The 27,664-nt window shown below is 20.5% G+C and overlaps 1 protein-coding gene across 2 annotated transcripts in view; it reads left to right on the top strand.

The window, feature by feature from the left end:
* The window catches only part of LOC129610809 (heterogeneous nuclear ribonucleoprotein K), an 82,987-nt gene that overhangs the window by 45,452 nt on the left and 9,871 nt on the right, over positions 1 to 27,664 (top strand). Inside the window, exons 4-6 of one of the 2 annotated variants that reach the window (XM_055523549.1) lie at positions 67 to 110; positions 3,380 to 3,452; positions 5,334 to 5,429. In XM_055523549.1, coding sequence (XP_055379524.1) covers positions 67 to 110; positions 3,380 to 3,452; positions 5,334 to 5,429 — 213 coding nt within the window. The remainder of the gene's footprint in view (positions 1 to 66; positions 111 to 3,379; positions 3,453 to 5,333; positions 5,430 to 27,664) is intronic. The other variant, XM_055523551.1, reaches the window with a different exon arrangement.

Below are 27,664 nucleotides of genomic sequence, written 5' to 3'. Positions count from 1 at the left end.
AACTGTAAATACCAATTACATAATACCTAATTCAAAAAATAAAAATATTATTAACCAAATCTGCAGTATAAATGTTTCGTATCTGTCGACGATTGCCAAGGCCCTGAACGGTAAACACAAAAATCTTTTTATTAAATTTTTTAAGATAATTTTTTATTTTTAAGTTTTAAAATAATTTTTTTTTTTTATTACTATTGTGTTTAAAAAAAAAATGAATATAAAAAACCGAAAGGAATTAAATTTTAATTATAATTTAAATTAATTTTTTTTATTTTGTTTTTTTTTTTTTTTTTTGTGTGTTATTATATGGTAGGACCTCTTAAAGAAAAAAAAAAAAAATACAATTTAAATAATTTTATGTTCGTTTTATTTTATTAACTTCATTGCTATCGTATTATATCGTATAATTTTAGAATAAATATTATTTATATATTTAGTATAAAAATACTAGTATATAATCTGACCAAAATTAAAAATCTAAATGTTTATAATGTCAACAAAATCAATTTGAATTCTTTATTCTATTTTTTTTTTTATGAATCCTTTTAGGGGACATAATAATAATTATATTAAAAAACTCAACCTAGTAGCAAAAACAATTTCTGATATTCTCTTAATATAACGTAGACAGTTTAAAAATTTCATTCATTCACATAAAAAATTCAAATTATTATTTATTTACATTGCTCATTAATTTAACTACAATAATTTTTAAATCTTATTTAATAATAAAAGAATTAAAAAATAAATAAATTTTAGAACTAAAAAATAAAAGAATTTTAGTTTCTTATCTTTTTTGAAAAATTAGAAATGCTGGCCAGCCTAATAATCAACATTAAAAAAAAAATGCTCTCATTTTAAAATAAATTTTGTTGCCAATCTTAATTCTTAAAATCTTGACATAATTTTTCTCTTCTTTTATCATTTTAAATAATTATTTAAAATTATTTTCTCTTATAATAATAAATAAAAAATTATTTTCTCTCTCATTTATTATTACAATACGAGACAATACAATGAACAGTGTTACAACAGTAATAATTTCAAAATACACTAATCAAAATACACTAATAAAAAGAGAGAAATAAAAGAGAATATTTTTTTTTTAATGTTTTTAACATTATTGCTGATTAACGTCGATTTCGGACAGAGAAACTTCTAATTTTCTAATTTTTTTACTTCTTTCGAGAAAACCCATAAATCTTAAATAAAAATTTCATTTTAAATTTTTGTAGTTTAATAATGAGCAACATTTAATTTTAACAAATTCTTTTTTATTTTTTTTTGTTATCACACTACACAAAAATTTCGTCTTGTTGGTGTTTCATATATTCTTATGCTAAGAGAAATGATATTCTTTCATAAAATTTATTCATAATATTAATTTGAGTATTTCCTTAGTTTTTTTTTTTTTTTTGAGAATATATCATTATTATGAAAACTTTTATCTCTTCTAATTTACATGCCAATTCTTTGTTATTTTCTTTGATTGAGATTAATCTACATTAATTGAAAATTAAGTCATTCTCGTATTTTTTTTAATTGCATATAATATATAGATATTTTATTTGGTCACAAATATAATTGGGGAAAAAAATTAATTATTTATATTATTCTTAATTATTTTTGACTTATTCAATAATAATTAATTGAACCAAAACAAAAAAAGAAATAATTGAAATATAAATAAAATGGAGTTAATTTATAAATATATAAAAATAATAACAACAAATTCTTATATTATTAATCCAAAGGTCAACAGTTTCACTAAATTTAATTAATTTTATTAATTTTTTTTTTAATTAAATAAAATGTCACCTTTTAATTTTAGTTATTTCCGAATTAATATTAAATATTTCATATAATACCAAAACTAGCTATCATCCTATATGTGTATAACAAATAAAAATAAAAAGAAAATATTTAGAGGCTTTTTCTAAACACAATAAAAAAATTAAAAAAATATATATAAATTTTACGCTAAATTAAATTAATTAATTTTTTTTTAACAATATTGCTAATTAACTACTAAAATATATATTATATATATATTTATATTTATTATTATCATTATTATATATAATTATTTAAATTTTTGTTAAATGTAATTTAAATGCTATGCAAATAGATGAATAATATGTGAAAATGAAATTAAAAGTATATTTCTGATGCTTGCTCTCAAAGTGTAATATACATTTGTACGTACATATTAAAAATTCTATTTAAATAAAATTTATGACATTGACAATACATTATAAATTTTTTTTTTGTTTGAAATTCACAATTATTTCTATAAATTGTTGTCCTTTTCTTTTGTCTTTGTTTAATGAATTTTTTATTGGATTATTGCCAAAAAATTAATTTTTTTTTTTTGCATTCTTGAAACGTTTTTCGTCCAATTATATTATTGAATTATGAATCTTATTTAAATTTAAGTATGTTAATTACAAAATAATTTTGTATTGAAAATAAATTTTTTAATTATTTAACAGTTTTAGTTAAAAATTTTAAGATTTTCAATCAAAATTTATTAATTTTTGAAATATATTCAAAATGGATGACAATTATTCATGTCCAGTAAAGCCATAATGTCATTTTTATGGCATTCATTAATAATTAAAATATGAATGAATTAGTAATTATTAAATAATTAGATCTTTAATCAAGTCATCAATTTCGTGTTTTTCTGAAACACAATCTTTTACTTAAATTTTTCGTAATTATAGTAAAAAAAATTTTCAATGTCATACTAAAATTTTATTTAAATATTATGAAATTTCTAAAATGATCGGTGACAAATTTTACAATAATACATTTATTATTATTTTTTTTTATTGTATATGTTTATTTAAATATTATTTTAATGGTATCTTATAACCAGACTGTAATGTTGTTATAGAAATTTGGAATTTTTAAGAGTATACATACTAATTATTGAGAGGAATAATAGAAAACAAAAAAAAAAAAATTTTTTTTTTTTTTTTTAATTAAAATTCGTAATTTCAAATAATTAATCATATAAGTAAAGAAAAAATTAAGTAAAATAATTTTTAATGTTTCTTAACCAACATAATATTTAATAATTAAACAGCGACAAAGGAATTAATAAATAAAAAGAAAGAAAAATTATTAATAATAATTTTAAAATTCTAAAAAGATTTTAAAAAAATTTTTCAAACTGAAATTTTCTAAATTGCATTTTAAAAACATATGATAAATGTTTTTCTTAATCTTATTTATTAATTCTTTTGAAATATTGATAATATTTTTTAAGTAAAATAAGTTAATTTTTTAATTAAAATTACTTAATAAATTTTATTTAATATATTTTTTAAATTATATAAATTAAAAAAACAAAAAACCAACAAAATACTTACAGTACAATTCTGGTATCGTCGGACTTTGAATCAATTGTAAGCATTATGAAAGATATTTTGAAGTATTATGAAGAGGTAAGTTATAATTTTATATTAAATTTTTTAAAATATATTAATTATATTAAAACAAAATTATTATTATTTGGAAGAATCCTTTATATCAAATAGCTTTGAATATCGTCATAAAATAAAATTAAAATCGAATTTAAATAACTTTGAAAATGCATTATATTTTTTCTGCAATTGAGAATGGCAAAACATAATATGCCTAATTATTTATGTTGACTATAAATCTGTTATGGCACCTCTCTTTTTTATAATAGTAAAAAGAATCATATGTGATTACTATTTAAAACTATATTTTTATACCCGTACGAACGTATGTTCGAAGGGTATACTAAATTTGCCTTACCGTTTGTAACGCTAAGAAATAACGGTGTTGGATATAGACTTAAGTGTATGTTTTTGATCAGCGTCAAATTCTGAGTTGATTTAGCTTTGTCTGTCCGTCCGTCCGTCCGAACGATAACTCAAAAACTAATTGAGCTAAGTTCACCAAATTTTCACAAATAATTTATTGTAGTAAGTGCCAGAACCCTATTTAAATTGGGCGTGATCAGGGTACCGGTTCGGGTAGCTGCCATACAACTTCAAAATTTATTTGGTTATATCTCAGAAACTATAAAAGTTGTGGTATTGAAATTTCACACAAACGAATATATTAGTAGGGCCAATGTGTCACATAAAAGTCGTTGAAATTACTGGGCTCCTTCTGGCACCTGCCATACAACTTCAAAAGTTATTTGGCTATATCTCAGAAAATATAAAAGCTGTGATATTGAGATTTCACACAAGTGAATATATTAGTAGGGCCGATGTGCTTGATAAAATTCGCTAATATTTCTTGGCTCTTTCTGGTAGCTGCCATACAACTTCAATGGTAGTTTGGCACAGCCAGTATTTTGAAAAACACATATAGTACTGAAATTTTGCATAAATTAATATGGTAATACGGCAACTTAAAGTCATAGTCTGCCCCATAGTTAGTTATGGCACATTAGTTATTCGCACATAGGATAACAAATTCGTACGGGTATCACAGAGTTGACAAGGTCAACTCGTATTTTTTTTCTCGTTTATTATTAAATTTCATTCATTATGTTACTATCATGTATAAATCTATATACTGTCGTGTAATAATTAAAAAATATGCTTAAAATTTATATGCTCCAGTTTTGTAGTAAGAGTGAAATTGTTCACGCAGATTGCAAAGTCAGACAAATTAAAATAATTTTGTTAAGAATTATATTATTAAAAATAATATTTTACTTTTTCAATCAATTTAAATTCGCTAATGCTGACATAATACTTGCATATTTTAAAATAATAAGGTATTAATAGAATCTTATTTCGAAATCTTGAATAGCTAATTATTTATCTTATTTTTCAGTCATCTTCAAGTCAGAATTTTAAAGCTACCATTTTATTTCTTCAATTTTTCACTCTAATGTTTTCTAAATCGTTGAATTAATTAAAAGTGAAACATATAATTAATTGAAAAAAAATCATTTTTTACAACTTGCAAGCATATACGAGTATTTGCAATAAAATATATAAATAATTATTTATTAAAATAATAATGAATTACAAGCCTTTTCTTTTCTAAAAATAATGCTCTAATTCTAATATAAGATAATGCTCTAGTAATATTATTTACATTTTTCATATTTACTTCCAATAATACAATTTTGATTTCAAAAATCTAATCCAAAAATCTTAAGGAAATAATAAGGAATTTGTTTTTTTTTTTTAATTTAAAATTTTTAACAAATTATATATTTAGTTGTAATTTTTTTTAATTGTTAATATTAAATTTTTTTAGGATTTTTAAAAATGATTGTGTTTTTAATTTTTTCTTTCTTTTCTTTTGCTTTTTTTTTATATAAAATTATATAGAGAGATGGTGAAGTTGATGTCAGAGTATTGATACATCAAAGTTTAGCTGGATGTGTCATTGGCAAAGGTGGTTCCAAAATCAAAGAAATTCGTGATGTAAGTAATTATTTTTTATTATCATTTTTTATATAAAATACGAGCATTTTAATTTATTTTTTTAATTCCCATGAAAAATTTTCTCATAATTAAATAAAATACATGTGTGTATTATAATGTGTGAATTATATTTATACCTTAAATATCAAAAAAAAAATTTTTAAAGCATTTTTTTTAATACACACTATATGTTCTATACGGGATCCATGAGAATTTCAAATTATCTTACACAAAACAAACAAAAAAAACAATGGAACTTTCTTGTTATAATTCACCCTTCTTATATACATAATAAAATTTCGATTTATTGTTATTTTATTGATGAAAAGTAATTTAATACACAAATATATGTATATTATAAGTAGTAAATGAAAAAAGGACACGTCGCCAATATTAATATGCATATACATATATATGTATGTCTTATTATTATGCTCACATAATGAAAGATAATAGTATGTAATCGTGTTAGGTCCCATAACAAGAAATAAAAGAAAAGAAAATAATCTTTATTTTTTTTTTATAACATTTAATTAAGCTCTTTTACAATAATTATTACGCATGATTTGATTTAAAAAAGGAAAAATTGGTAATAAAATATTTTAAAGAAATACATGAGAATTTTGACATTTGTGTTCAAATATTGTATAGGTAGGTCTTAACTTGTACAACTTAGTCCTATTTTTAAAGACAACATTTTTTTTTTAAATATTTGCGTGTAAAAGAAATTTAAAATCGTGAGAATAAAAATACACAATTTTCTTTTCAAGTTTTTTTTTTTTTTTTCAAAACTTTAAATTAGAACAACTAGTCTTTAGTTATGAGAATTCTGACAAATGTTATCGTAATAATAAAAAACAATTATAAAATTATCTACTTAAATATATGAATTTCTCGTAATTCATATGAACGTATGTTATTAGTAAATTAAATTATTACTTACCACTTGTATATAATTACTTATTACATAAGGACACAAATGTAATTCTGATATAGATAATTAATAGTGACCTAGTTGTTTTGAAATTTCTTCTTTTTGATTTTTAATTTTAAAATTGAAAAACTTTTATTATAAATAATAATAATTTTATTGAATTATCAAATAAGCTTACATACCTTAGTATAACATAAATGACCAAATTTTATTCCGAAAAGAGACAGCAATTAAAATGTCAAAATTTCGTGCTTCGCGATAAGTATTTCAATAGACCTTACTTTAATATTGAACTATTAAAATTTTGAACAAAAAATTTTATTTATCGTTTTCTTTAAAATTCTGAAAATAATTGTCTTTTTTTTTACGTATTTTTTAATAATTTCGAAATTCTTTAAATTTTACAAAACTATTTAATTTCAATTTTTAAAATTATGTATGAAATTTGAAATGACCAAAAAAAAAATTATTATTTTAATTTGATGGAAAAAAATAAACAAAATTAAATTAGCGAATTTGTTTTCATAAAATTTTGTGTTTGTGTATATTGCGTCTATTCATTGTTCGTTCTTTCTTTTTATAAACCAATAGGGTATATAATATACAAACATATTAAATTTATTCTAATTGGAGGGGGAAAATAGAGTAATCCATTTTTTGGCAAACACATTTTATTTAAATATGCAAACATCCGAAACAAATATACAAAGAAGTAAAAATGTTTCAATCGCGACCTTATTTGAATGAATTATGTCCTGTACAAGGAGAATTTTATTATAAAACCAAAAAGTCAGCCAATTCAACTTAATTTTTGAAACTATGTTTTTTGCACATTTCTGAGTAAATTTAATGAAATTATTTCAATTAGTTTTTGAAATATTGAAAAATTGTATGACAGCCTTTAGGATTGTATGGCAGCTATATCTGAGGCTCTCAATGTATTTCACATTTAACTTTTAAGATATATATGAGCTATAATTTGACACATGACTATTAAATTTTGTGCAGCTATGTATAATTATTACGAGTATCGTTGATTCTCCTTCATGTAACTGTTTAACAGCTAAAGTTAATATAACTTTTCATTGTATAGAGTGTTTGGTAGATATAAGAAGCATGTCTTATAAATTAAGGTCGTTCCATTTATAGAACATCTAAACATTAAAAATTTCAATTATAATTGTATAGAGGAATTCTAATATTTCAATTACCTTATGAATTGTTTTTTTCTTTTAAACAAAAGCTAATTTGTGTTTTTTGTGTTCAATTATCTTCAAAAAAAAATTTCCTTTGTAATTCTTTTCTTTTTAAATGTTAAATAAACATATAAGTTATAAGATTATTTAAATAAACATTTTACGTATATATGCATTTAATTTTCAAATTGAAATTGTATGAATGTTGTCTAAATAATTTTTATAGTACATTATTGTAGTATCAAAGCAAAGATTCAAATATTTTATATTTCAAATAAATTATGCCGAAAAATAGACAGCGAAATTCTAGTTGACTCACAAAATTGAGTTTTATTCTCACTTTTAAAGGTATTGAGATAGAACACTTTCAAACAATTGACACCAACACTGGGTATATGTATGTAGTAAATCAAACATTTTATACCATTATTATAAGCCTATTACTGTTAAATTTTAAAATTTACAACCCTGCTTTTGTTATTAATAATTCTTCTAGTGCTGAAATTAAAATGTAGTATACTATAAACATCGAGAACAATTATACTTTAGTACAAAATTAATAAATCACAAAATATAAAATTTTTTAACATTACCGTAAAATTATGTCATTAATTTCTTACAATTTTTAATGTCAATCAAATTTTCTTAATAATTATCATAGAAATTAGAAAAGATTGAAAGAGAAATTAAAAATAAAGAGAAATTTAATTCTTTAAAGAGTTATTATATAAATTAAAGAGATATTTCTATACTTACCTCATAATTTTAACTGTTCATATAGCATTATATGTATATATATTTACGATATACATAATATATATTTAAATAAATAATAGAAATTTAATTTCGTTAATTATTTTAATCTTTTTTAATATGTATTACTAAAAACTTATTTACTTATTTAGAAAACCTTTAATTTTTCATTTAAAAACTCAAAACTCAAGAGCATAATTTATTAAATGGTTACTTTTTTTTTTTTTTGTTTTTTTCTCCAACGGTATAATATGTAAACTGCATACCTATATATAATTTCAAAACTTTGTATAGAAAAATTCACTATCAAAACACAAAAAAGAGAGAAAACGAAAACAAAATAAGTCCCAAAAGTGTTGCCTCATTTCTTAATACTCAAGTGATTTTTTTAAATATTCATTTAAAATATCTACATAATATAAAATGATATTTAACACTTTTTTTTTGCTTTTGTTTAATTAATTCTCTTTTACCCACCTTTTCCCTTTTTTTCAGTAATACACATGCATGCATATACCTACAATGGTACTCATATTTTCCGTATAAAATATAAAATTTAACATAATTACGTGTAAATATTTTTTTTTTTGTATTTTGTATTTTGCATTTACATAATGTTTGTTTCAAGAGAATTTAATATAATTATGTTAACTTTTTGAACTTGTATTTCATACACATATATAGATACAAACATATTGTATTAGCGTATATGTATATGATGATATACTTATGATAAACATATAACAAGTATTATTTAATATTCATTTGAATAAAAAAAAAAAATTAGCACGCATATTTGCATTGTGTTGTGACACTTATTTTTATTTTTTGTTTTTTTTATATTTTTTTTTAATTTAATACTAAAAAAATATATAAATGATTCTTTGTTTTATGCAATAAAGCTTATAACATAAATATACTGTATTACACTTTTATATCAAACATTACTTTGTTACTTTGTCCATATTTTGTTTTAATAAAATTTAAATGAATAATGTGCATTGCTATATCTATATTGTATTACATATTGCATCTATGTACATTATATGTATGAAAATTACATTGCATGTAATATGATAGTAATATGCAACAGTTGCAATATATATATTGTTATATAATAATTTTAATAAATTAGGGTTACACCATTTATATAAAATAACTATTTAAAAAAGAGAAAAATTTCAACAGTTTGACAATTGAATTCAACTGTTTTCAGAAAAAAAAAATATTTTACGCATGATATAACTATGTGTATAACACATATAATAACATCTTCTTGTATATTTTTAAAAAATGTATAAGAATTTTGTGTATAGTTCAAATATAAAAATGTATATAGAATAAATTCTTGGAAAATTTTGTAAACAAGCATAATATTGTAGGTGATGCTATTGATTGCTTGACTGCATCAAATAATTTTTTATAATTTCTCCGTATAAATTTTTTATTAATCATATATAAATGCAGTTTTGTTGTTAAACAAGAAAAACAAAAAGAAATAGATAAACTGAAAACATCTTGAACCACAAGTTGGCATGTGTCCTTTTTATATTTTATTTTCATTTTGTGTTTTTTTTTTCAACAACATTTAAAATGCCGTTGTTTATTACCATTCAACATGATGCACATTTTTTTTTTTCACTTTAAGTTTTAAATTACGAGTACTATTTATTATCTATAATATGACTAGTTTTAATTTTTAGAGAAATAATATACTTATATTTATAGTGTTCCATTATAAGAGACCTTTTCTCTTTATTCTTAAGTATAAAAAATTATTATGGGATAACCAAAGGAAAAAAACATTTGCTTTAAGAAAATTGCTTGTAAAATTAAATGAATGCATGAAATTTTTCTTGTTATTTTCGAAAAAAAATGCCTCTTTTATATATTTTTTTTTTTTTGTTATTTTCTCCTCCATCTGTAATTAAATTACCAAATGCATTTACATTTACATTTTTTTTTTCATATATAAATTGATTGTTGTCCTTATATTGCATTTTTTATTTTATTATTTTGTTGTTATTTTTCTTTTGTTTGTATCCCCGCCAGGTGCTTCCTTATACCATCTGAAATTTCTAAAAAAAAAAATTTTTTTTTGTAATTTTTGAATGAAACCAACACAAAAAATGATGAAACGCGCGCCAACAATCTCCTCAGTTAGACTTTTCCTTTGTGAAATTTTTATTTTATTATTATTCCTTTTCAAATTTACAAAAAAAAAAACAAGAAGAAGGACAACAAAATTATCTACATTGATGACGATTGTTGTAACACTGAGCAGATGTTTTTATATTATCACTTTGGAAAACAAAACAGAAAAAGAAGAACTCAAAGTGGAAACAATTTCTGAAAAAATAAAAAAAAAATTTTTTTTAATATTTGGTTCAAAATATTACAAATAATTTTTATTCAATGTTCTTACCATTGAAAATTAAAGTATGCAATAATTTTAACAATTTGAAAAAAAAATTTCAGAAATTGTCATTACATGTTTTGTCCAGAATTAATTTAAATTTACAATTCCCTAACTTTTAAATCGTATCTTAATTTAAAAATTCAAATTAAAGTAGAATATTTTATTGTAACAATTTCAGCTAAACCCTATTTTAAGGCTTTGAGATTCTAAAAACAATTTTTTGTTTTAATATTAACTTGTTTCCTTATTACTTTAAACATTATTGTTGCATATATTTAGGAGGAATTGTTTTAGAAAATAGCTGTTATATATGATTGTATGAACTGAATTAAAATTATAGAGTGCGATAATTCAATTGAGGAAAATATAATTAAGCAAATCTTAAAATATCTTACCTTCTTAAAATTATTACCTTCTTAATATTATAGAAGATTTTCTTAAATTTGAGATTGTAAGGAAAATAAAATGTTGCCTAAATTGATAGACATTTTCGTAAGCGCAGTATACAGCTAAAACTGAGCTTTACTTATGTTCATAAACAAATATTGTTAACTTAGTTTGTTTGTCCAAAATTATATTTAAGTTTTTTTCGAATAATATATAGCGAGGTTAGTATGAATAACAGAGTTAAATCATATGAACTGTTTTCATTTTGTAGAACAGTTAAAAATATATGGTATGTAGTCATCAATTCAATGTTTTTGCAGTATTGTGTTTATGAAAATCTCCTATATTTAATAAATCTCATTAATTTTTAAAACTTACTCTTCCGAATCTGCAAAAAATGAATTAATTTGAAACGATTATTCAATTTAGAAAAGTTTTTACATTTACGATATTATAAATTACATATTTATACATATAAATTGCTTGAAAATTTTTTAAATAGGTCACAATAGACAGACAAATTATAAGAAGTGTTAAACTAATAAGCACGAAAAAATTCAAATTTTTAAATGGAAAAAAGTCACCTACCCTTGATTATCCTATAATACTCGTATTCTTAAGACATAAAAGACGAGAATATTAAAAATCAAAAATTTTAACGTAATCGATATAACACTGATGATAAGTTTGGTTAGGTTTGCTGTTGATAATAACGTAACGAAACAGAAGTTGACTAAGTAATCAAAAAAAAAAACATTTTTTACAATACTCATTTTTTCGTCCTTTTTTCATTATTTTATTATCCTTTTATTTTTCTATAGTTTTCCTGCTTCGTTACTCTTACACAATATATTCATATATAATCGTCCTTATATTACTCTCATAAATATCGTAATATTTTATAGACATTTCTATATTTTACTAATTTGTTCTTCTGTGTTCCTTTTAATTTTTTTCAAAATTTGAATGTATGGAGAGGGGTCTGTGTAGCTATACACATACTGTATATTAGTTATGTGTGTATTCAAAAATATTTGTATATTTCATTCGTATTAAATACAAAATATTTTATAGATCATGCTATGATTATATTGAAACTTATTAAATATGGTAACAGTTAATATATAAAGAATATTGTAAAAATATACAGGAAATATTTCTGTTCTATGTCACTCACTTTAAATACCGTCTACATAATGTAAATGCACACATACACCTCATATGTTACTTGAACAACAAACTTGTATGGTATGAACGTATGGTGTGGTATAAATACACAGATTATTTTTATTTTTTGCTACTTATTTTGTTTTTTTTTTTTTTTTTGCCTTTTTTTTTCATTAAGTACAATGAATGGGCTCTTTAAATCTCTGACAGATGATTAAGTTTCATTGAATTCCAACCAATGAAGACAAAAAAAAAAAGCAAGTTAAAATTTTTGTTTCTTCTTTTTTTTATTCTTTGTATTTTTTTTTTTTTGTATAGGCAATTTACGGTGTTACTAATTTTTTTTCTTTATGGTTGAAGGCAACTTATAAACATGTTATTCATAGTGATTTTATATTATGTGTGCTGCAATAATAACGTGTATGTAGAGGTGCGTAACAATGTAGGAGGTAGGGTTGTTTTGATTATCATTTATTCATTACAAGCATTTTGTCGAATGTATTGAATTGAAAATTTGAATATAATTTTAATAATTTGTTAATACAAGTACTAAATTATTGTTAAAGGCTTAGCTGATATTTCAGGCCATAAAATTGATATAATAAAACCTTACAAACTCTACATTAAATTTGTTAATGAAATTTTTAAAGTTTTTGGAATTCTAATTTGAAATCAAGAAATATCTGAAAAACCCTGTTGTTTTTGTTTTTCGGATAAAGATGAGTCAGCGTTATTGTAAATAGGACAAAGACAAGTCGGTATTGTCTGACAAAACAATTCAACGTTGTCGATAATCGGACAAAGGCAAATCGGCGTTATCGAAAATCGGACAAAGTCAAATAGTTATTATCTAGAATCAGACAGAAAAAGTCAATATTATTGAGAATCAAACAGAAACTTTTAAAAAAAGAACTAATTAAAGTAAAATAGAGAATTTGATAGAAAAAAAATTTAGCATAGGGTAGAATCTCAATATATAGAACCTTACAATGAAAATTTTTAGTATAAGTCTCATATATCGGACAATTCTAATTTATAGTAAATGATGTATACTTAACAATTCCAAATTCTTTATAGACATACATATACATATCACAAAATCTCTGAACTAGGAATCAAATCAAAACTAGGAACTAGGAATTCTGAACGATTTGGGATTTCGGGTGTTTATTATGTAGAAATTCCATTGTATATTACAATTTTATGTTATGAAATATTTCAATATTCAGAAAACTCGAGAGTTTTAAAAAAATTTTTATTATTGACGCATACTGTTACATAAATACTTTAATAGTTTGTATTTATTTCTTAAATATTTCAAAATATTTTCGAAATAGATTAGTTAATTATAAGTATTAATAATAATAATTAAATGCATTTATTCAAACAAAAATATTTTTACAAAAACTTGAAATTCAATTCGAAAATTAAATAATTTTTTTGTTGTTGAATTGAAAATCGTAAATTATCCATGGAAAACAAACAATTTTAAGCGAAATTTTATCAAAATTTGTTCTCAATCTACTCAGGTGCACGCGAATATGCTGTTACTTTAGGCTCACTAATTTCATTGCTTATACGTAGTTAACTTTTATTCATTATATACATATATATATTTTCTGTATAAATCAATATACGCTAACAGATTTGATAATTTAAAATCATTAAAAATTTCAATTATGAATTATTTAACAGGTGCAGTACACGACAATAATTGCTTAACAAAATTTTTGCAATTTATTTTAAAAATTCGCATAAAACGTGTTCGTTTTTTATTTTTTGTCTTAATTTATTTATAAAATTTTATGACCTTAATAAAGTAAAATACAATACAAGTATATTAAAATTCCGTAACTAATATTAATTAAAATTAAAATTTAAAGGTGCTGTGCAAAATATTTTTAAGAAATTTTTTGTTATACGAATGTTGTGAATTTTTAAATGTAGGAATATAATAATTACATATTTATATAAAGCTTAAGGTTTTAGCCCAATCTAATGTGAAAATATCCTAAAAGAAACGTATTGAAATTTTAGAAAAAAGTGCAAATTTTTAGGCGTCACAAGCAAAAGTTAACTACGAGCTTAGTTAAACATTAACCCTGATAACTTCAAAATTGCAATGTTAAGGTATTGAATTTAAAGTTCAGCCACTTATTGTAATTTTTTAATAGTATTACTGAAATTTTCACTTTGAATTGAACCACACAATTTTATTGAAATTTTTCGACTCGAAAATTTAAATTCATTTCAAATACTTTATATTGTTTAACATACATTACAAGGACATTCTACAGCACATTAAACATAAAATATAATCATAAAGCCGCGCATAAAAGGTCAACGAAACAATTTTATGACTTACACGTTTTATTATCCCTAAATTGTAAATAATATAAAAGTATATAAATATTATACACAAAGATTATTTTATCTCTATGTAGATTATAACATAAAATTCTGTATTTAAAGAAGTTAAATAAAAATTTTTTCAATAGAATTTCCTATAATAAAGTTGGCAAAATAAAATTAAAGAATAATAGAATCTAAAATATTTATTTATATTTGATATTTTTTTTAATACCCATCAGTAAACATTTATTTTACAATTTTATTAAGATTATAAAATAAATTTTTTTTTTAGTACAATTCAATAAAAATTACAAGAAATCAATTTTTGAAAGAAAGTTGCAATATTTTTGTTTTTCAATTTTTTCTGGGTGTATTTGTAGTATTCTGAGTGTATTTGTTTTAATTTGGAATGGGCCATTAAATGAATTTTAAATGATTACCAAATTATTAGAATAAATTTTTTATATTTTTTTTGTTTTTAATACTTTATTTTCTTTTATACATTAATATTTTTATGGTGATAGGTTTTTCTACAAAAATATTATCAGAAAATCTTAAAATTTTTTAAATAATTTAAAATTTTAAGGGAATTTTTTATTTATTGAAAAACATAAACCTGTTAAAACCGGAAAGAAAGAAATAATAATTTGGTGCCCATGTTTTACTCATCAAAAAAGTCTCTTTAAAGACAAAAAATAAAAGAATTTAAAAAAAAAATTCCATTTTTTTTAAAATATAGTGTCCAAAGTGTGTTTGTTATATACTCGTACATATATTTATTTAAATTTATAAATATAGATGAATGTAGAACATAAAGATAAATCACATGACACACCCCTAAAAGTATACTATAACATTGAAAATATAAAATAATTTAAATAACGTAATTTAAAATTTACTGTTATAAATTCTCTCTTTATTACATACATATGTACATATATCGAAAAATCATATTTTAGAATATATGAAAAAAATAAAAATAATTTTGAAAAAAAATTTTTCAACTCCATCTCTTTTAATCTCTTGTTAAACTTCATATCTTGTTAAACATCTTGTATTCTCATTTCTCAAAGCAGCAAACTATTATATCAAATTTTACTTGTACGCTGATGAAATTTTGGTGAGAAAATTAGCAACTGTTGTCACTCTGCAATTTTGAAACATAATCGAATGATTTGAAATAAAGCCAAAAATTCAAATACATACTATTAATGAATTTCGACATTTGTTTTTGTATTATTTTGAGCACAGTTGGTGCATTAAATTTAAAAGAGGAACGCTCATAAATTAATTACAATTTAAATTTTTCTAATTATCCACTCATCTACATATGGTGGTTGCGATTACTATTTGTAGTAGTATATGCATTCATAAGCCTATATATGAATATTATGAATATAATGTTATACATAATTATTATAGTCTCTATATATATGATATTAATGAATATATGTATAATATTGTGTATATATATAATATATACGTAGTTGATATATTTAACAACAAAGATATTAAACTTTGAAGTGCTCCTTTTTTTTTATGATTTTCTTTTTGTTTTCTTATTTTATAACATTTTTTTGTTACTTTTTTTTTATGGTCCTTTTATATGAAAAGTACTTGTACATTATATTTTTCTTTTTTCAAAAGAGTACATTGTACATACTAATTATGCTTTACAAATACAAATATTATTAACATGTGTTTAGTTATGTATATATGTAATACTATGCAATTATATAACATTATACATATATAAGTATAAATAAATTATGTAGTGTATAACACTTTGTTATCCTTTCCGTTTCCCTTTTATTTTTTATTTTTTTTTTTTTAAGTATATCGTATACATAATTATGAACACATAATATTTTACTACCTACATAAAATGGGAAATATGTATACATATTTAGATATACGATATTATAACATGTTTGTAAGTATATGGATGTTTATTTTGCTGTTGGTCATACAATATACATTTTAATTTAACACATAATATTTTTTTTTCTATATAAATAATTATATATGTGTGTATGTATGTAAATAATTTTAAACACTTATGACAAACTTCAGTCATCATAATTATTTTCTTTTCACCTTTTTCTCCGGTTTTACATGTTTAACTTTTCAGTTCAAAAACAAAAAATAAAAATAAGAAAAAATTTTATTTTACAAAAAATTAGACTTTAATTGACTTTTTGTTTTTTTCTCATATTCTTTAATTTCTCATATATTATTTAATTTTTAAAGGGATAATAGGTAAATAAGAATGCAAGGAATTTTCATATCATTTTCAATTCTATATAAAAAAAAATTTTAATTGTTTTAAATTAAATTTTACACATTTTTAAAATATTTTTCAAAAGTATATATTTTAAAGTCATGCAATTGTGTATACCATTGTATAAAATCATGGTTAATTAAATATTTTTCAAGTGTTAATATCGTAATTTTGGCAAAAATATTATTCACTAATCATTATTATTATTTAAAATTCAAAGAACACAAAAATGAAATGAGAATATTGCCTTACAAAAATGTTAGTGTAAGATTGTAATCTTAAGCTACAATATAATTCTGATATATAGATTTATAATATGAAGGCTAAATTTATTTGAGCATTTATTATGAGGAAATGATATTGCAAATTTTACTTTTAGTGTATAAAAGGGAATGATTTTTAATTTTAAAATTAATTAAATATATAATAATTAATTGTATTTAAATAGTATTCTTAATTTTATTTGTGATTAAACCAATAAAATTTTTCAAAAATTAAATTAAATCAAAAGATATTTATGGTATCGGCATTAAAATAGTTTAAGCCGATAATTTCTGTATTCACTATATTTGTTAATATTTTAGAAGTTTTCTTTTACTAAATTTTAAGAGAAGGCGAGTATATTTTCGTGAATTGCTGTAAATTTCAATGAACTGAAAGCTATCAAGCAAATGTCCAACAATAGTCTCCAACAAATTTTAATGTACATAATTTTAAAAAATTAAAATTTTAATTTATTCCTGTGGCATCTGCTTGAATATAAATTCCTCTTTAATTTACGTCAACAGTCTCTCTGTTATATTTCCTTTATTTTACTTATACATTAGTTTAAAATATTTAATATTTAAACTACTGCTAGCAATTATGTATTTTAAGTTAATTGTAATGAAATTTTTGAACAGAATGGGCATATTATTGTATTGTATTATTTCATTATTCATTTATAAAATGTAAATGTGAAAAATAAATAATTTCAACCAAAAATTGAAAAGTCATTCAATGGAAAAATAATCATAAGAAATTCTTCTTTACTCACTTATATAGTGTATAACCATTATACATATATGAGTGAGTTTTTATGTTAAATATCATGTCATAATACTAGTTGTTTAGTCCTGCTCCTGTTGATGCTACTGCTACTGCTGCTGCTGCATTTTTTCCGCTGTACATGTGTGTTGTATGTTCACATTTTAAATATTATAAAATGTGTTCAAAATTTAAAAAGAGGAAATTTTATTTTTATTTTATTTCTATAATATTTGATGGTTTTGGACAAAAATTCACGTTTCTTGCGTTTCTTCTTTTTTATATACATAAAAATATATAATTTCCAAAAAAAAAAACACAAATTTAAAAAATTTCAAGGCATATGTTTTGTTCAATAAATTTGTATGGGTTCAAGTCTTAACCTTGCTTATTCATATATATATATATAGCGTATAGTAAAGTATATTTTTTATTTTTGTTTTTATTTTTTCATTTTCATTTCCTTTCAATGATATATTTCTTCCTTTAACAATTTCACATTTTATTATATTAATGTACATTATATATATATATATATATATATATATATATATATATAAGAACGTTAAATTATAACAACACACAATATAAGTATATAAAAATATATTTGGATATGAGTGTGTGTACACATAAAATATAAAATATTCTTGAAAAAAAAATATGTAATTTTTCTAGTTTAAAAGAAGAACAAAAAAACTGAAGAAATAAAATTGTTCCTTTTTAATTGAATAAAGAAAATGTAGCCGCAAATATACGACTTGTACGCACACACACACTAATACGCACACACATATTATTATGATGACACACAAGGACTTCATATTATTTTTGTTCCTTTTTTTTTATTTTATTTAATTTCTTTGGGGTACGTAATTTTTTTTTGTCTTTTAAATGTACTATATATACTCGTATATACACATATTATAATTGTGTACACGCATTTACTTTGAAAACAAAAATTTTAAGAGAATGACATATGCACCAAAGGATGTCAAAGAAAATATTTAATTAAATGAAATTTTTTTTTTATTAGAAATTCTTATTAAAACGAATACTTACATTGTAATTCTAATTTTCTATAACTTTAGTAGTTTTTAATATTACATATAAACATAGCTTTAAACTAGAAAACAATTAAATTAATTAACTTTTCTGTAACAGGGAATGTAAAAGTTGTAACATTAATATAACTTTTCAACAATTTCTTTAATCTCTGTAAAAATATCAAATAACAACAAAATTATTTAATAATATCATGTAACAAAATTAATTTTACTGTTTACTTATATACGAGTATACATTGTATATTTCTCTCTTCATTTCTCAAATAATATTTACTATTGCCATTTATTATTTCTTTTCATTTAATTTAATAGTATAAAATCTGTACTGTCCCAAAATGAATATTTTATTCTGATACAATAAAATTAATTTTACTCTCCTATTATACTCTCATTTTGTATCATTTATTTTCCTCTCTCGTTTCTTAGGTAACATTTACTATTAGCATGCTATTACTATTATAATTGATTTTTTAATATAGTAAAATCTTTTATCCGGAAATGCTTTCGATTAATCACTTATAATGTCTAGTGTTAGTATCACAAAAATAAATTGAGATAAAATTTAAAAGAGAGAAAATTATTGTTCCGCGTTCAGTGTTTTTTGTTATTTTGTTTTTAATTTTTCATTTATTGATCTAAACCTAAACGTTAAAGTAGTACTTAATTATTATGATAGTATATAATATTATAGAGTAGACTGAAATTTTTATGCTAATAAAGAATTCTTAAGTTATAGAAAATAAAATTGATATTAAAAGCAAATTTTATATTTTTCTACATAAAAAGAATATCATTAATTTATTCTGCATAAATTTTTCCTTGTATTTTATTTGATGTTGTAATCACAATTTGAAATCCTATATAAATGAACTTGTTATCGTCAGTTTACTCAGATATTGAAGTAAAATAAGTCTAAGTACATTCTTGTCCTTAATAAAATACTTTTGCATATTTTTTAATCTCCAAGCAATAATCGATCATACGATTTGCTTTAATAGCTAATTTTCTTAAGTCATAAAAAACGCTTTTCTTTTTTTGAAAATTACCGACAAATATTGTGATTATCTATCTAATATTTTAAGATATTTTAAGATTTTTCAAATTTAATTTTATAACACTATCAAAATAATGATTTATGCTGTAAGAAAATTTTTCATATCCTCAATCAATAATTTTACATTAAAATCGTTTAAATTTTTTTTGCTTCCCGATTTATAAAAATTTTATTAATATTACAAAAAAAAAAATCGATTCTTTTTAATAAAAATTTCCAATATATTTTTTAAAATTTTCAATTTATTTTATGTGTTATACATTATTTCTGAAATAATTTTAAGTATTTTTTTCAAAATAAATCGTTTAAAATTTGGTTAATATTGAAAAAGAAATTGATGAATAATTAATAAAATTAATATTTTTAAATATTTATGTAAATGTATTCACATTTTTTGTTTTTAAATAATTTATCAGGATTCTGGCTTTTTTTTTAATAAGAAAAACTTTGTTGTAAATTTAAAATCCTTTTAAAGTCTTTAATAAAGAAGAGAGAAAATATAAAAGAGATTTTTTTGTTGGTAATTTTTTTTTTTGAATATTTTATCTTACTAACGCAAAAACACAAAGAAACAAAGAATAATAACAGACACATTTATGTTTATTACATAAATACATATATATTAATTAAAATACACACTTACATAATATATACGTTTATATAAAATATGCTTACTTTCGGTTTACTTTTTATCTTGCATACCGAATAATTAAATATAAATCGAACGAAAAAGTATTTTTACTTTCAAAATTTAATGGAGCTTTGTTAGAAACATTTTCAATTTAAACAACTTATTATAGGGCAGTTACACACATTTACCAAAATATATTTAATTATTTTTATAAATTAAATTATTTTTATAAATTAAATTATTTTTATAAATTTGAATTTGCAGTAAGTTCTAAGTTATTATTACTGTTATGCTTATGCAATCACTATTGTCTCTGTCTTGTACTAATGCTTTGATAATTTATAAATTTCAAAATAAATTTATAACAACAGTTTCTATCCCCTTATACATATAACATTATCATATTTTAACCAAATCGTAACATTTCTTACAAAAATTTTACAGAACATTTAACAAAATTTTCCTTTTCATTTTTTTGTGACAAAATCAAAAAAAAAAAGCACCACTAAAACAATTTTGGGTGACATACATCCCACTTACGTACCACTTACGTACATACATACATACACATACTAAATTTGCCAATCTACCATAAAATTTTTATTCAATTGAAATTTTTTTACTTAAAATCAAAATTATCGCAAAAAAAAATTTGATTTTTTTTTTTTGTGTGAGAAAATGTTATTGCACTCTTCCTTTTCTTCTTTTTCTTTTTTTTTTCTGCCTTTTAAAGTTTATCTATTTCTAATAGGTATTTTTTATATAAACGGATCACCGGAAAATACAAAGTACACACATTTTATTTATTTTGTGTGTGTTTTTTTTTTTTTTTTTGTTCAATTTTTCATGTTTATCTATTATCAAAGAAGATTTTCTCACAAAAAAAAAAAAAAAATTTTGCAAAAAAAATTTTTTTGCTCTCAAAATACTTGAATTTTTTTTTTCCTAAACTACTCTGAAAATGATGAGAAATGCGTTTTTGAACGCAAGCGCGCAAAAAAATTTAAAAAAAAAAAAAATTTTTTTTTGAAGTGATGAATAAAAATAGGATGAAAGAAAAAATTTATATATATAGGTATATATTTATATATATATATATTTTTTTTCGACCGGCATTTTCTCACAAACAGAAATAAAAAATCTGAGAAACAATAAGGATATTTATACACAGAAAAGGAAAAAAAAATAAAAGGATAACAGAAAGCAATAACAAATTTTTTTCCGCTTTTTGCAAAAAAAATTTTTTTTTTTTTAATTTTACCTCTGTTATCGACACATTCTTTGTTATAATATTATTATATCCTCTACGATGATAGTATTTGTTAGTTTTATTTTTTTTTTTATTTGTTTTTTTTATTTTTTTTTTTTTTTGGAAGTCAATGTAAATGTTATCAATTTTTTTTTTGTATAAATATGAAAAAATTTCTAACTTCCTACTGTATACTTTTTTTTTATGTTCTTATATAGAATTATTTGCAAATGTGTGTATGTATAATATATATATTTGTATGGATGCATTATGTTTGAATATAATATGTTTAAATAATGAATTTTTAACTCTGTTATGCATAATATATTGTATATATACATAAATATGCATGAATACAGTAATGTAGCTGAATATCAAATTAGGACATCAAATTTAAATTAGAGTAATAGTTCTTAAATTGATTTAATTTAAAAAGAGATTTTTTTTCTCTTCTTATATTGAATGTTGTTGCTATTGTTGTTATTATTGTTATTCTCTTCTTAAATTTTCTTGTAAATAACATATTGTATATAAAAACATATATGTACGTATATGTGCTGTTAACAAAAAGAGTAAATTATATTGGAAATTTTTTATTAAATTCTTTTATGTTAAAAATTTAATAAAAATATTTTTATACTCGTAATTTAATTAAAATTTTTTATTATTATTTAAAATAATTATTGGAAAATATTGTGGGAAAAACTGTTTTATGGAAACTGGATTCTTTGAAATTTTTTTACAATTTTATTCAATTATTATTGTATTGTAGCCAAAATTTTTTACTAATATTACAATTTTAAAAGTTAGGAATAGTTGTACAAAATGAATTTATAGGATGTATTCGTTAAAAGTTTTGATTAAATGTAAATTTCCCTACTTTAATTTTTTTTTTTGGAATAATTAAAATTTTCATAATTCTCAAGTTAAAAGTGTTAAAACAGAATTTCATAATTTTTTTTCTCATAAATGGGACTAACATACCTACAAGGAAAAAATTAACTATTAACAATATTTTATATAACATATACATACATACAATATTTCCCGAAAATACAAACTATCAAAAAATAAGCAACCAAAAAAAAAAAAAATTCAAATAATTTTCAAAATATATAAGTAAAACCATGAATATAATTAAACCATCTGGTAACACCACCTACATAAAATTATTTATTTACTTTTGTCATTAATTTCATCATCAGCTGCTCTCCACTCGAAAAAAAGATTTACTTACAAAACAAAAACAACACAAAATAAAAAATTCTTATTACTTCATACAATCATTCTCATAATATGCATGCATACATGCTTATATACATTTCATCCACATAAATATTATAATTATATTATATACACATTTACACATGCATAAATTTATCTACATTAATTTTCTTTTAATTTTTTATTCTTATTATAATTTTTTTTTGTCGTTTTTGCTTTTTCGGTTTCATTTTTTTTTTTTTTCTTCTCTCGAAAATATCCTTGTGGTTACTTTGTATATAAAAAAATATTTGAATTTAATTTTCAGTATACTTTTAACCTTCATTGACGATAATACAAAATTTTAACAAAAAAAAAAAAAAAATATAAAAGAAAAAATTTTATTTTTACCCCACCACGTTTCTCAAAATTTATGGAAGAAAAAAAATAAATTAAGAAAATGAAAAAAATAAAATTACTTCGTGCGGTTTTTCCATCATTTCATACTAAAATGTTATTTTTTGCTACCTCACACACAAATCTCTAACATCATTTGATATTCAAATTAAAAATTTTTATAAAAATAAAATTTAATATACAAAAATGAAATGAAATTTAATTAATTGCCATCAGAGAGAAAAAATTTTTATGGTGAATAAAAATTAAAAATAATTCACAAAAGGCAAATAAAAAGAAAATTTAAAGTGTAAAATCAGAAATAAATTTTCAAATTTAAATAAAAAAAAAGGATAATGTTAAGGATATTATATATATATACATAATTTACATATATACATATATACATATTACAAAAATATTATTAACATTCTCATTTACATTTTACATATACAATATACTCTTATATACACATGCATTATTTATAACATTCAATTTACATTCATCAATGTTATTTACTATTTAAACAGTAGTTGTTTTTTTTTTGTGTTATGAAAAGTAAAAATGATATCAGATCAATTATATTTATTTTATTTATTTTTAATTTAATTATAATATTAATTGAATTTATAACAGTTTTAATTGAATTTCAATTTATAAATTTATATTTTATGTACAACATAATATTGTATACGTTAACATAAACATATATAGTTAATAATAAGGTTGCATTTTCAATTTATTTTAATTAAAATAAATTATGAAAAATGTAGAGAAACAAAAAATAATTGAATTAAAAAAAAAAAAACCTTTGCATTTTTTTTTCATGCCATAATAAAACCTTACCAATAATATTAAATTAAGGTTACCAAATCAATTAAAAATTTATTATGAGAAAAAGCACAAAAAAAAAATTGAAATAGAGTTGTTGTTGCTCAAAACTATTCTCAACTTTTATACTATATAGAATTTTATTACCATTATATACAAATACATATTACAATTTTATATACTCTATACAAATTTATATACTCATATAGAAATTTTTTTTGTATATTTATATACATATTCATGCATGTAGAAAACAAAATATATCAAATTATTATAGTTTTATATGTATATATAATAAGAAAATTGAGTGAAATATTTTTTTTTTTTATAAATACAACGAAATTATGCATAAAATATAAAATTATACATATGTATACATACGTGTATATTTCTGTGTATAACATAATATAGTAAACAACAATATGTGAGGATATAAAAATTTTATATATGCTTCTATGTTATGTAAATATTTAATAATTATCTAAAAAAAAAAAAAGAAATTTTTTTATTTATTAATAAAGAATATGAGAAAAGGCTAACCAAACCAACATGAAAAATTTACTAGAATTAAAATTAAATATAAAAAATCAAAAAAATAAAAAAGGATACAAAATTTTGGAATGTTTGCAGTCATATCCGTATATATATATATATTTATATATATATATATATATATATATGTATATATATAACAGTTAATATATGTATAAGCCCCATGAATATTTACATAAGAAAAGAATTTTTTTAAAAAGGATTTTTTTTCCGTATTCATTTTTTTTTTTTGTTCTATTAAAACTACAATAAGTGAAATTTTATTTTTTTTCTATTTAAAATTTTTTTTTTGTTTTCCTCTCTTTTTCTCAAATTCATTTGAATTTTTTTTTTTTCTAAAAATAGAAAAAATAAATGTATTCGGGTAACTTTTTTCCTCTATATTGTGTGGATATATAATATACATATTAACATATACACACACGTACATACATATTAACATGTAGAATATTGAACTCTTAAAATTTTTTGGGTTCTTACAAAATTCAATTCTGTTATGTAAATTTTTCAATTATTAAGGCGAATAATTTTTTATTTTTCATTTTTTTTTTTGTTTTTAATTCTTTAATTAATTGCCCTTTAATTAGATCACTCACTTTTTTTTTATTCTTAAAAATTGCAATAAAATTATTCAAATTTTTCAATTTAGTTCTGATATATCCACATCTATGTATACACATATACATATATAAAACCATTAAAATTCTCAATGTCAATGTTCTGAATTTAAATAAAATACAAATATATTTTGTAATTTTACTTAAAATATCGCAAAATATAACCCATAAATTTATTATTTTAATAAATAATTTAATATTATAAATATTTAAATAATAAATAGTTGTTTGTCTTCTGTTTTACAAAAATCTGAAAAAATCAGAAATTTTAAAAGTATAAATATAACTTGGAAAACTTCTTTTCTCTAGAACATAATTTTTATTGATTCTTAATTCTAATGCTTTAGCTATTTTAATTTTAAATATAGAAAAATTTGCGTAGTCTATTCTCTAACGAAACCATAAAAAATAATATTTAAAATTTGGTCGACAATTTCGATATTATAGAAAATAAAATATTACGAGTAAGTCTTTCACTAATCGAAAATTAAAATTTGACTTTTGAAGTGTTGTAAACTATAGCAGTAGATTTTGTAAATTTTTAAATTTGTAAAATAGAACCGAATGGGGCAAGAGGCCATAAATTACCAAGTACAGTTTGACAAATTTTCTGCAACTGCTCCGAAATATATGCAATAAGATATTTCAACACAAGAAAGTCATTTATAACTAAGCTCATTTATAACTGGGCTAATTATGGAAATTAAATTTATTTTTAACTTATTTTCGAATATTTGAATATTTATAATTAATATTATAAAATATAATTTTATTATATAAAATATAGCAAAACAAAAAAAAAAAATAAACACTTCACGACAACAACAACAGTACAATATTAAAATTAAAAAAATTTATTTGATTTTATTTTTTTTTTTAATTATATTTTTTATATGGCATTTTTAACTATAATTATTTTACGCGTCTATTTATTTATTTATTTTATATAAAATACCTGAATAAAGTTTTATTAAATATTAATGTTAAAATATTTGTTTTTCTCTTTTACTTATTTTATTTACTTGATTTTATTCTGTTTTGTATTAACTATTTACCCGAGAGAAATTATTTATATGACATTTAATGACATGTCAGTAGTAGAATTTGCTCATTAATTATAACTTGCGTTTTTATTTTTCTCTTTTCACTTTTCTCGTGTTTTATAATGTGCTTAATATAGAGCTAGGTAACAAAGTATTAATGTAAAACGTACATTATAATATAAGGGTGTGTATAAAATTTACTTACGCAGTGTTATTTCGATAATTGAAAATAATATTGTTTAATAATATGTAATTAAAGTTTCAATAGATTATTTCAATAGATACAAAAGTTTTTCTTCAAATTAATAATAAATTATTAAAGATTGATTTAATTGAAATTAAATTAAATGTTACCTTTTATAAACATAAATATTTTTTAAATCTTAAATTTCATAATTCTGCAATCTATTGAAATTATTTATGTTGTATAATTTTAAAAAATTTGTTTCGAAGCCTTTTAATGCAGAGATCAATTCGGTGTATGTGATCTGTAAGGCATCACATACACCGAAATAAATAAATAAATTTTTTTATTATTATAGTTCAAAATTTAAAATATTAATTTATGTAAGTCTGAATTATATATTTATATCGTATGTTACACATATTTTGAAAATAAATTAACAATATAAACACAAAATAATTGAAATTTAAATATTAAGTAATGACATTTAATGAGATAGAGCAATTCTGGATTTAGATATTGAAAATAACAAACATTACAATGAATAATTTAATATTATGTTACAAAAATTTGACTACCAAAAAAAAAAACAATTTCTCTTAAAGCATTAAAATTCAATTAAAATATATTGCCTATTATTATAAAACAAATTCAAGCTAATATAAATTATAAATCAAAACAATAAGAATAAATAAAACAAAAAAATATTTCACTAATTTTCTCAAATTTAACAGAATTAGGAAAGCAATAACAGATTTCTCGTGCTTTTTTCTTTTCTTCTACATGCAAAAATAACAACAGAGAACAAGAGTATATAAAATAAATGTCATAGCATGGCCTGGATTTTTGTTTGATTTTATTAAATTTTCTTTTTATTTATTTATTTTCTTTTTTTA

Source organism: Condylostylus longicornis, unplaced genomic scaffold (genome assembly GCF_029603195.1).
Source record: "Condylostylus longicornis isolate FDR11 unplaced genomic scaffold, ASM2960319v2 ptg000048l, whole genome shotgun sequence".
Classification (NCBI taxonomy): Eukaryota; Metazoa; Arthropoda; class Insecta; order Diptera; family Dolichopodidae; genus Condylostylus; species Condylostylus longicornis.
The sequence above is the reverse complement of the archived record's forward strand: the minus strand, read 5'-3'. Positions and strand labels throughout refer to the sequence as shown.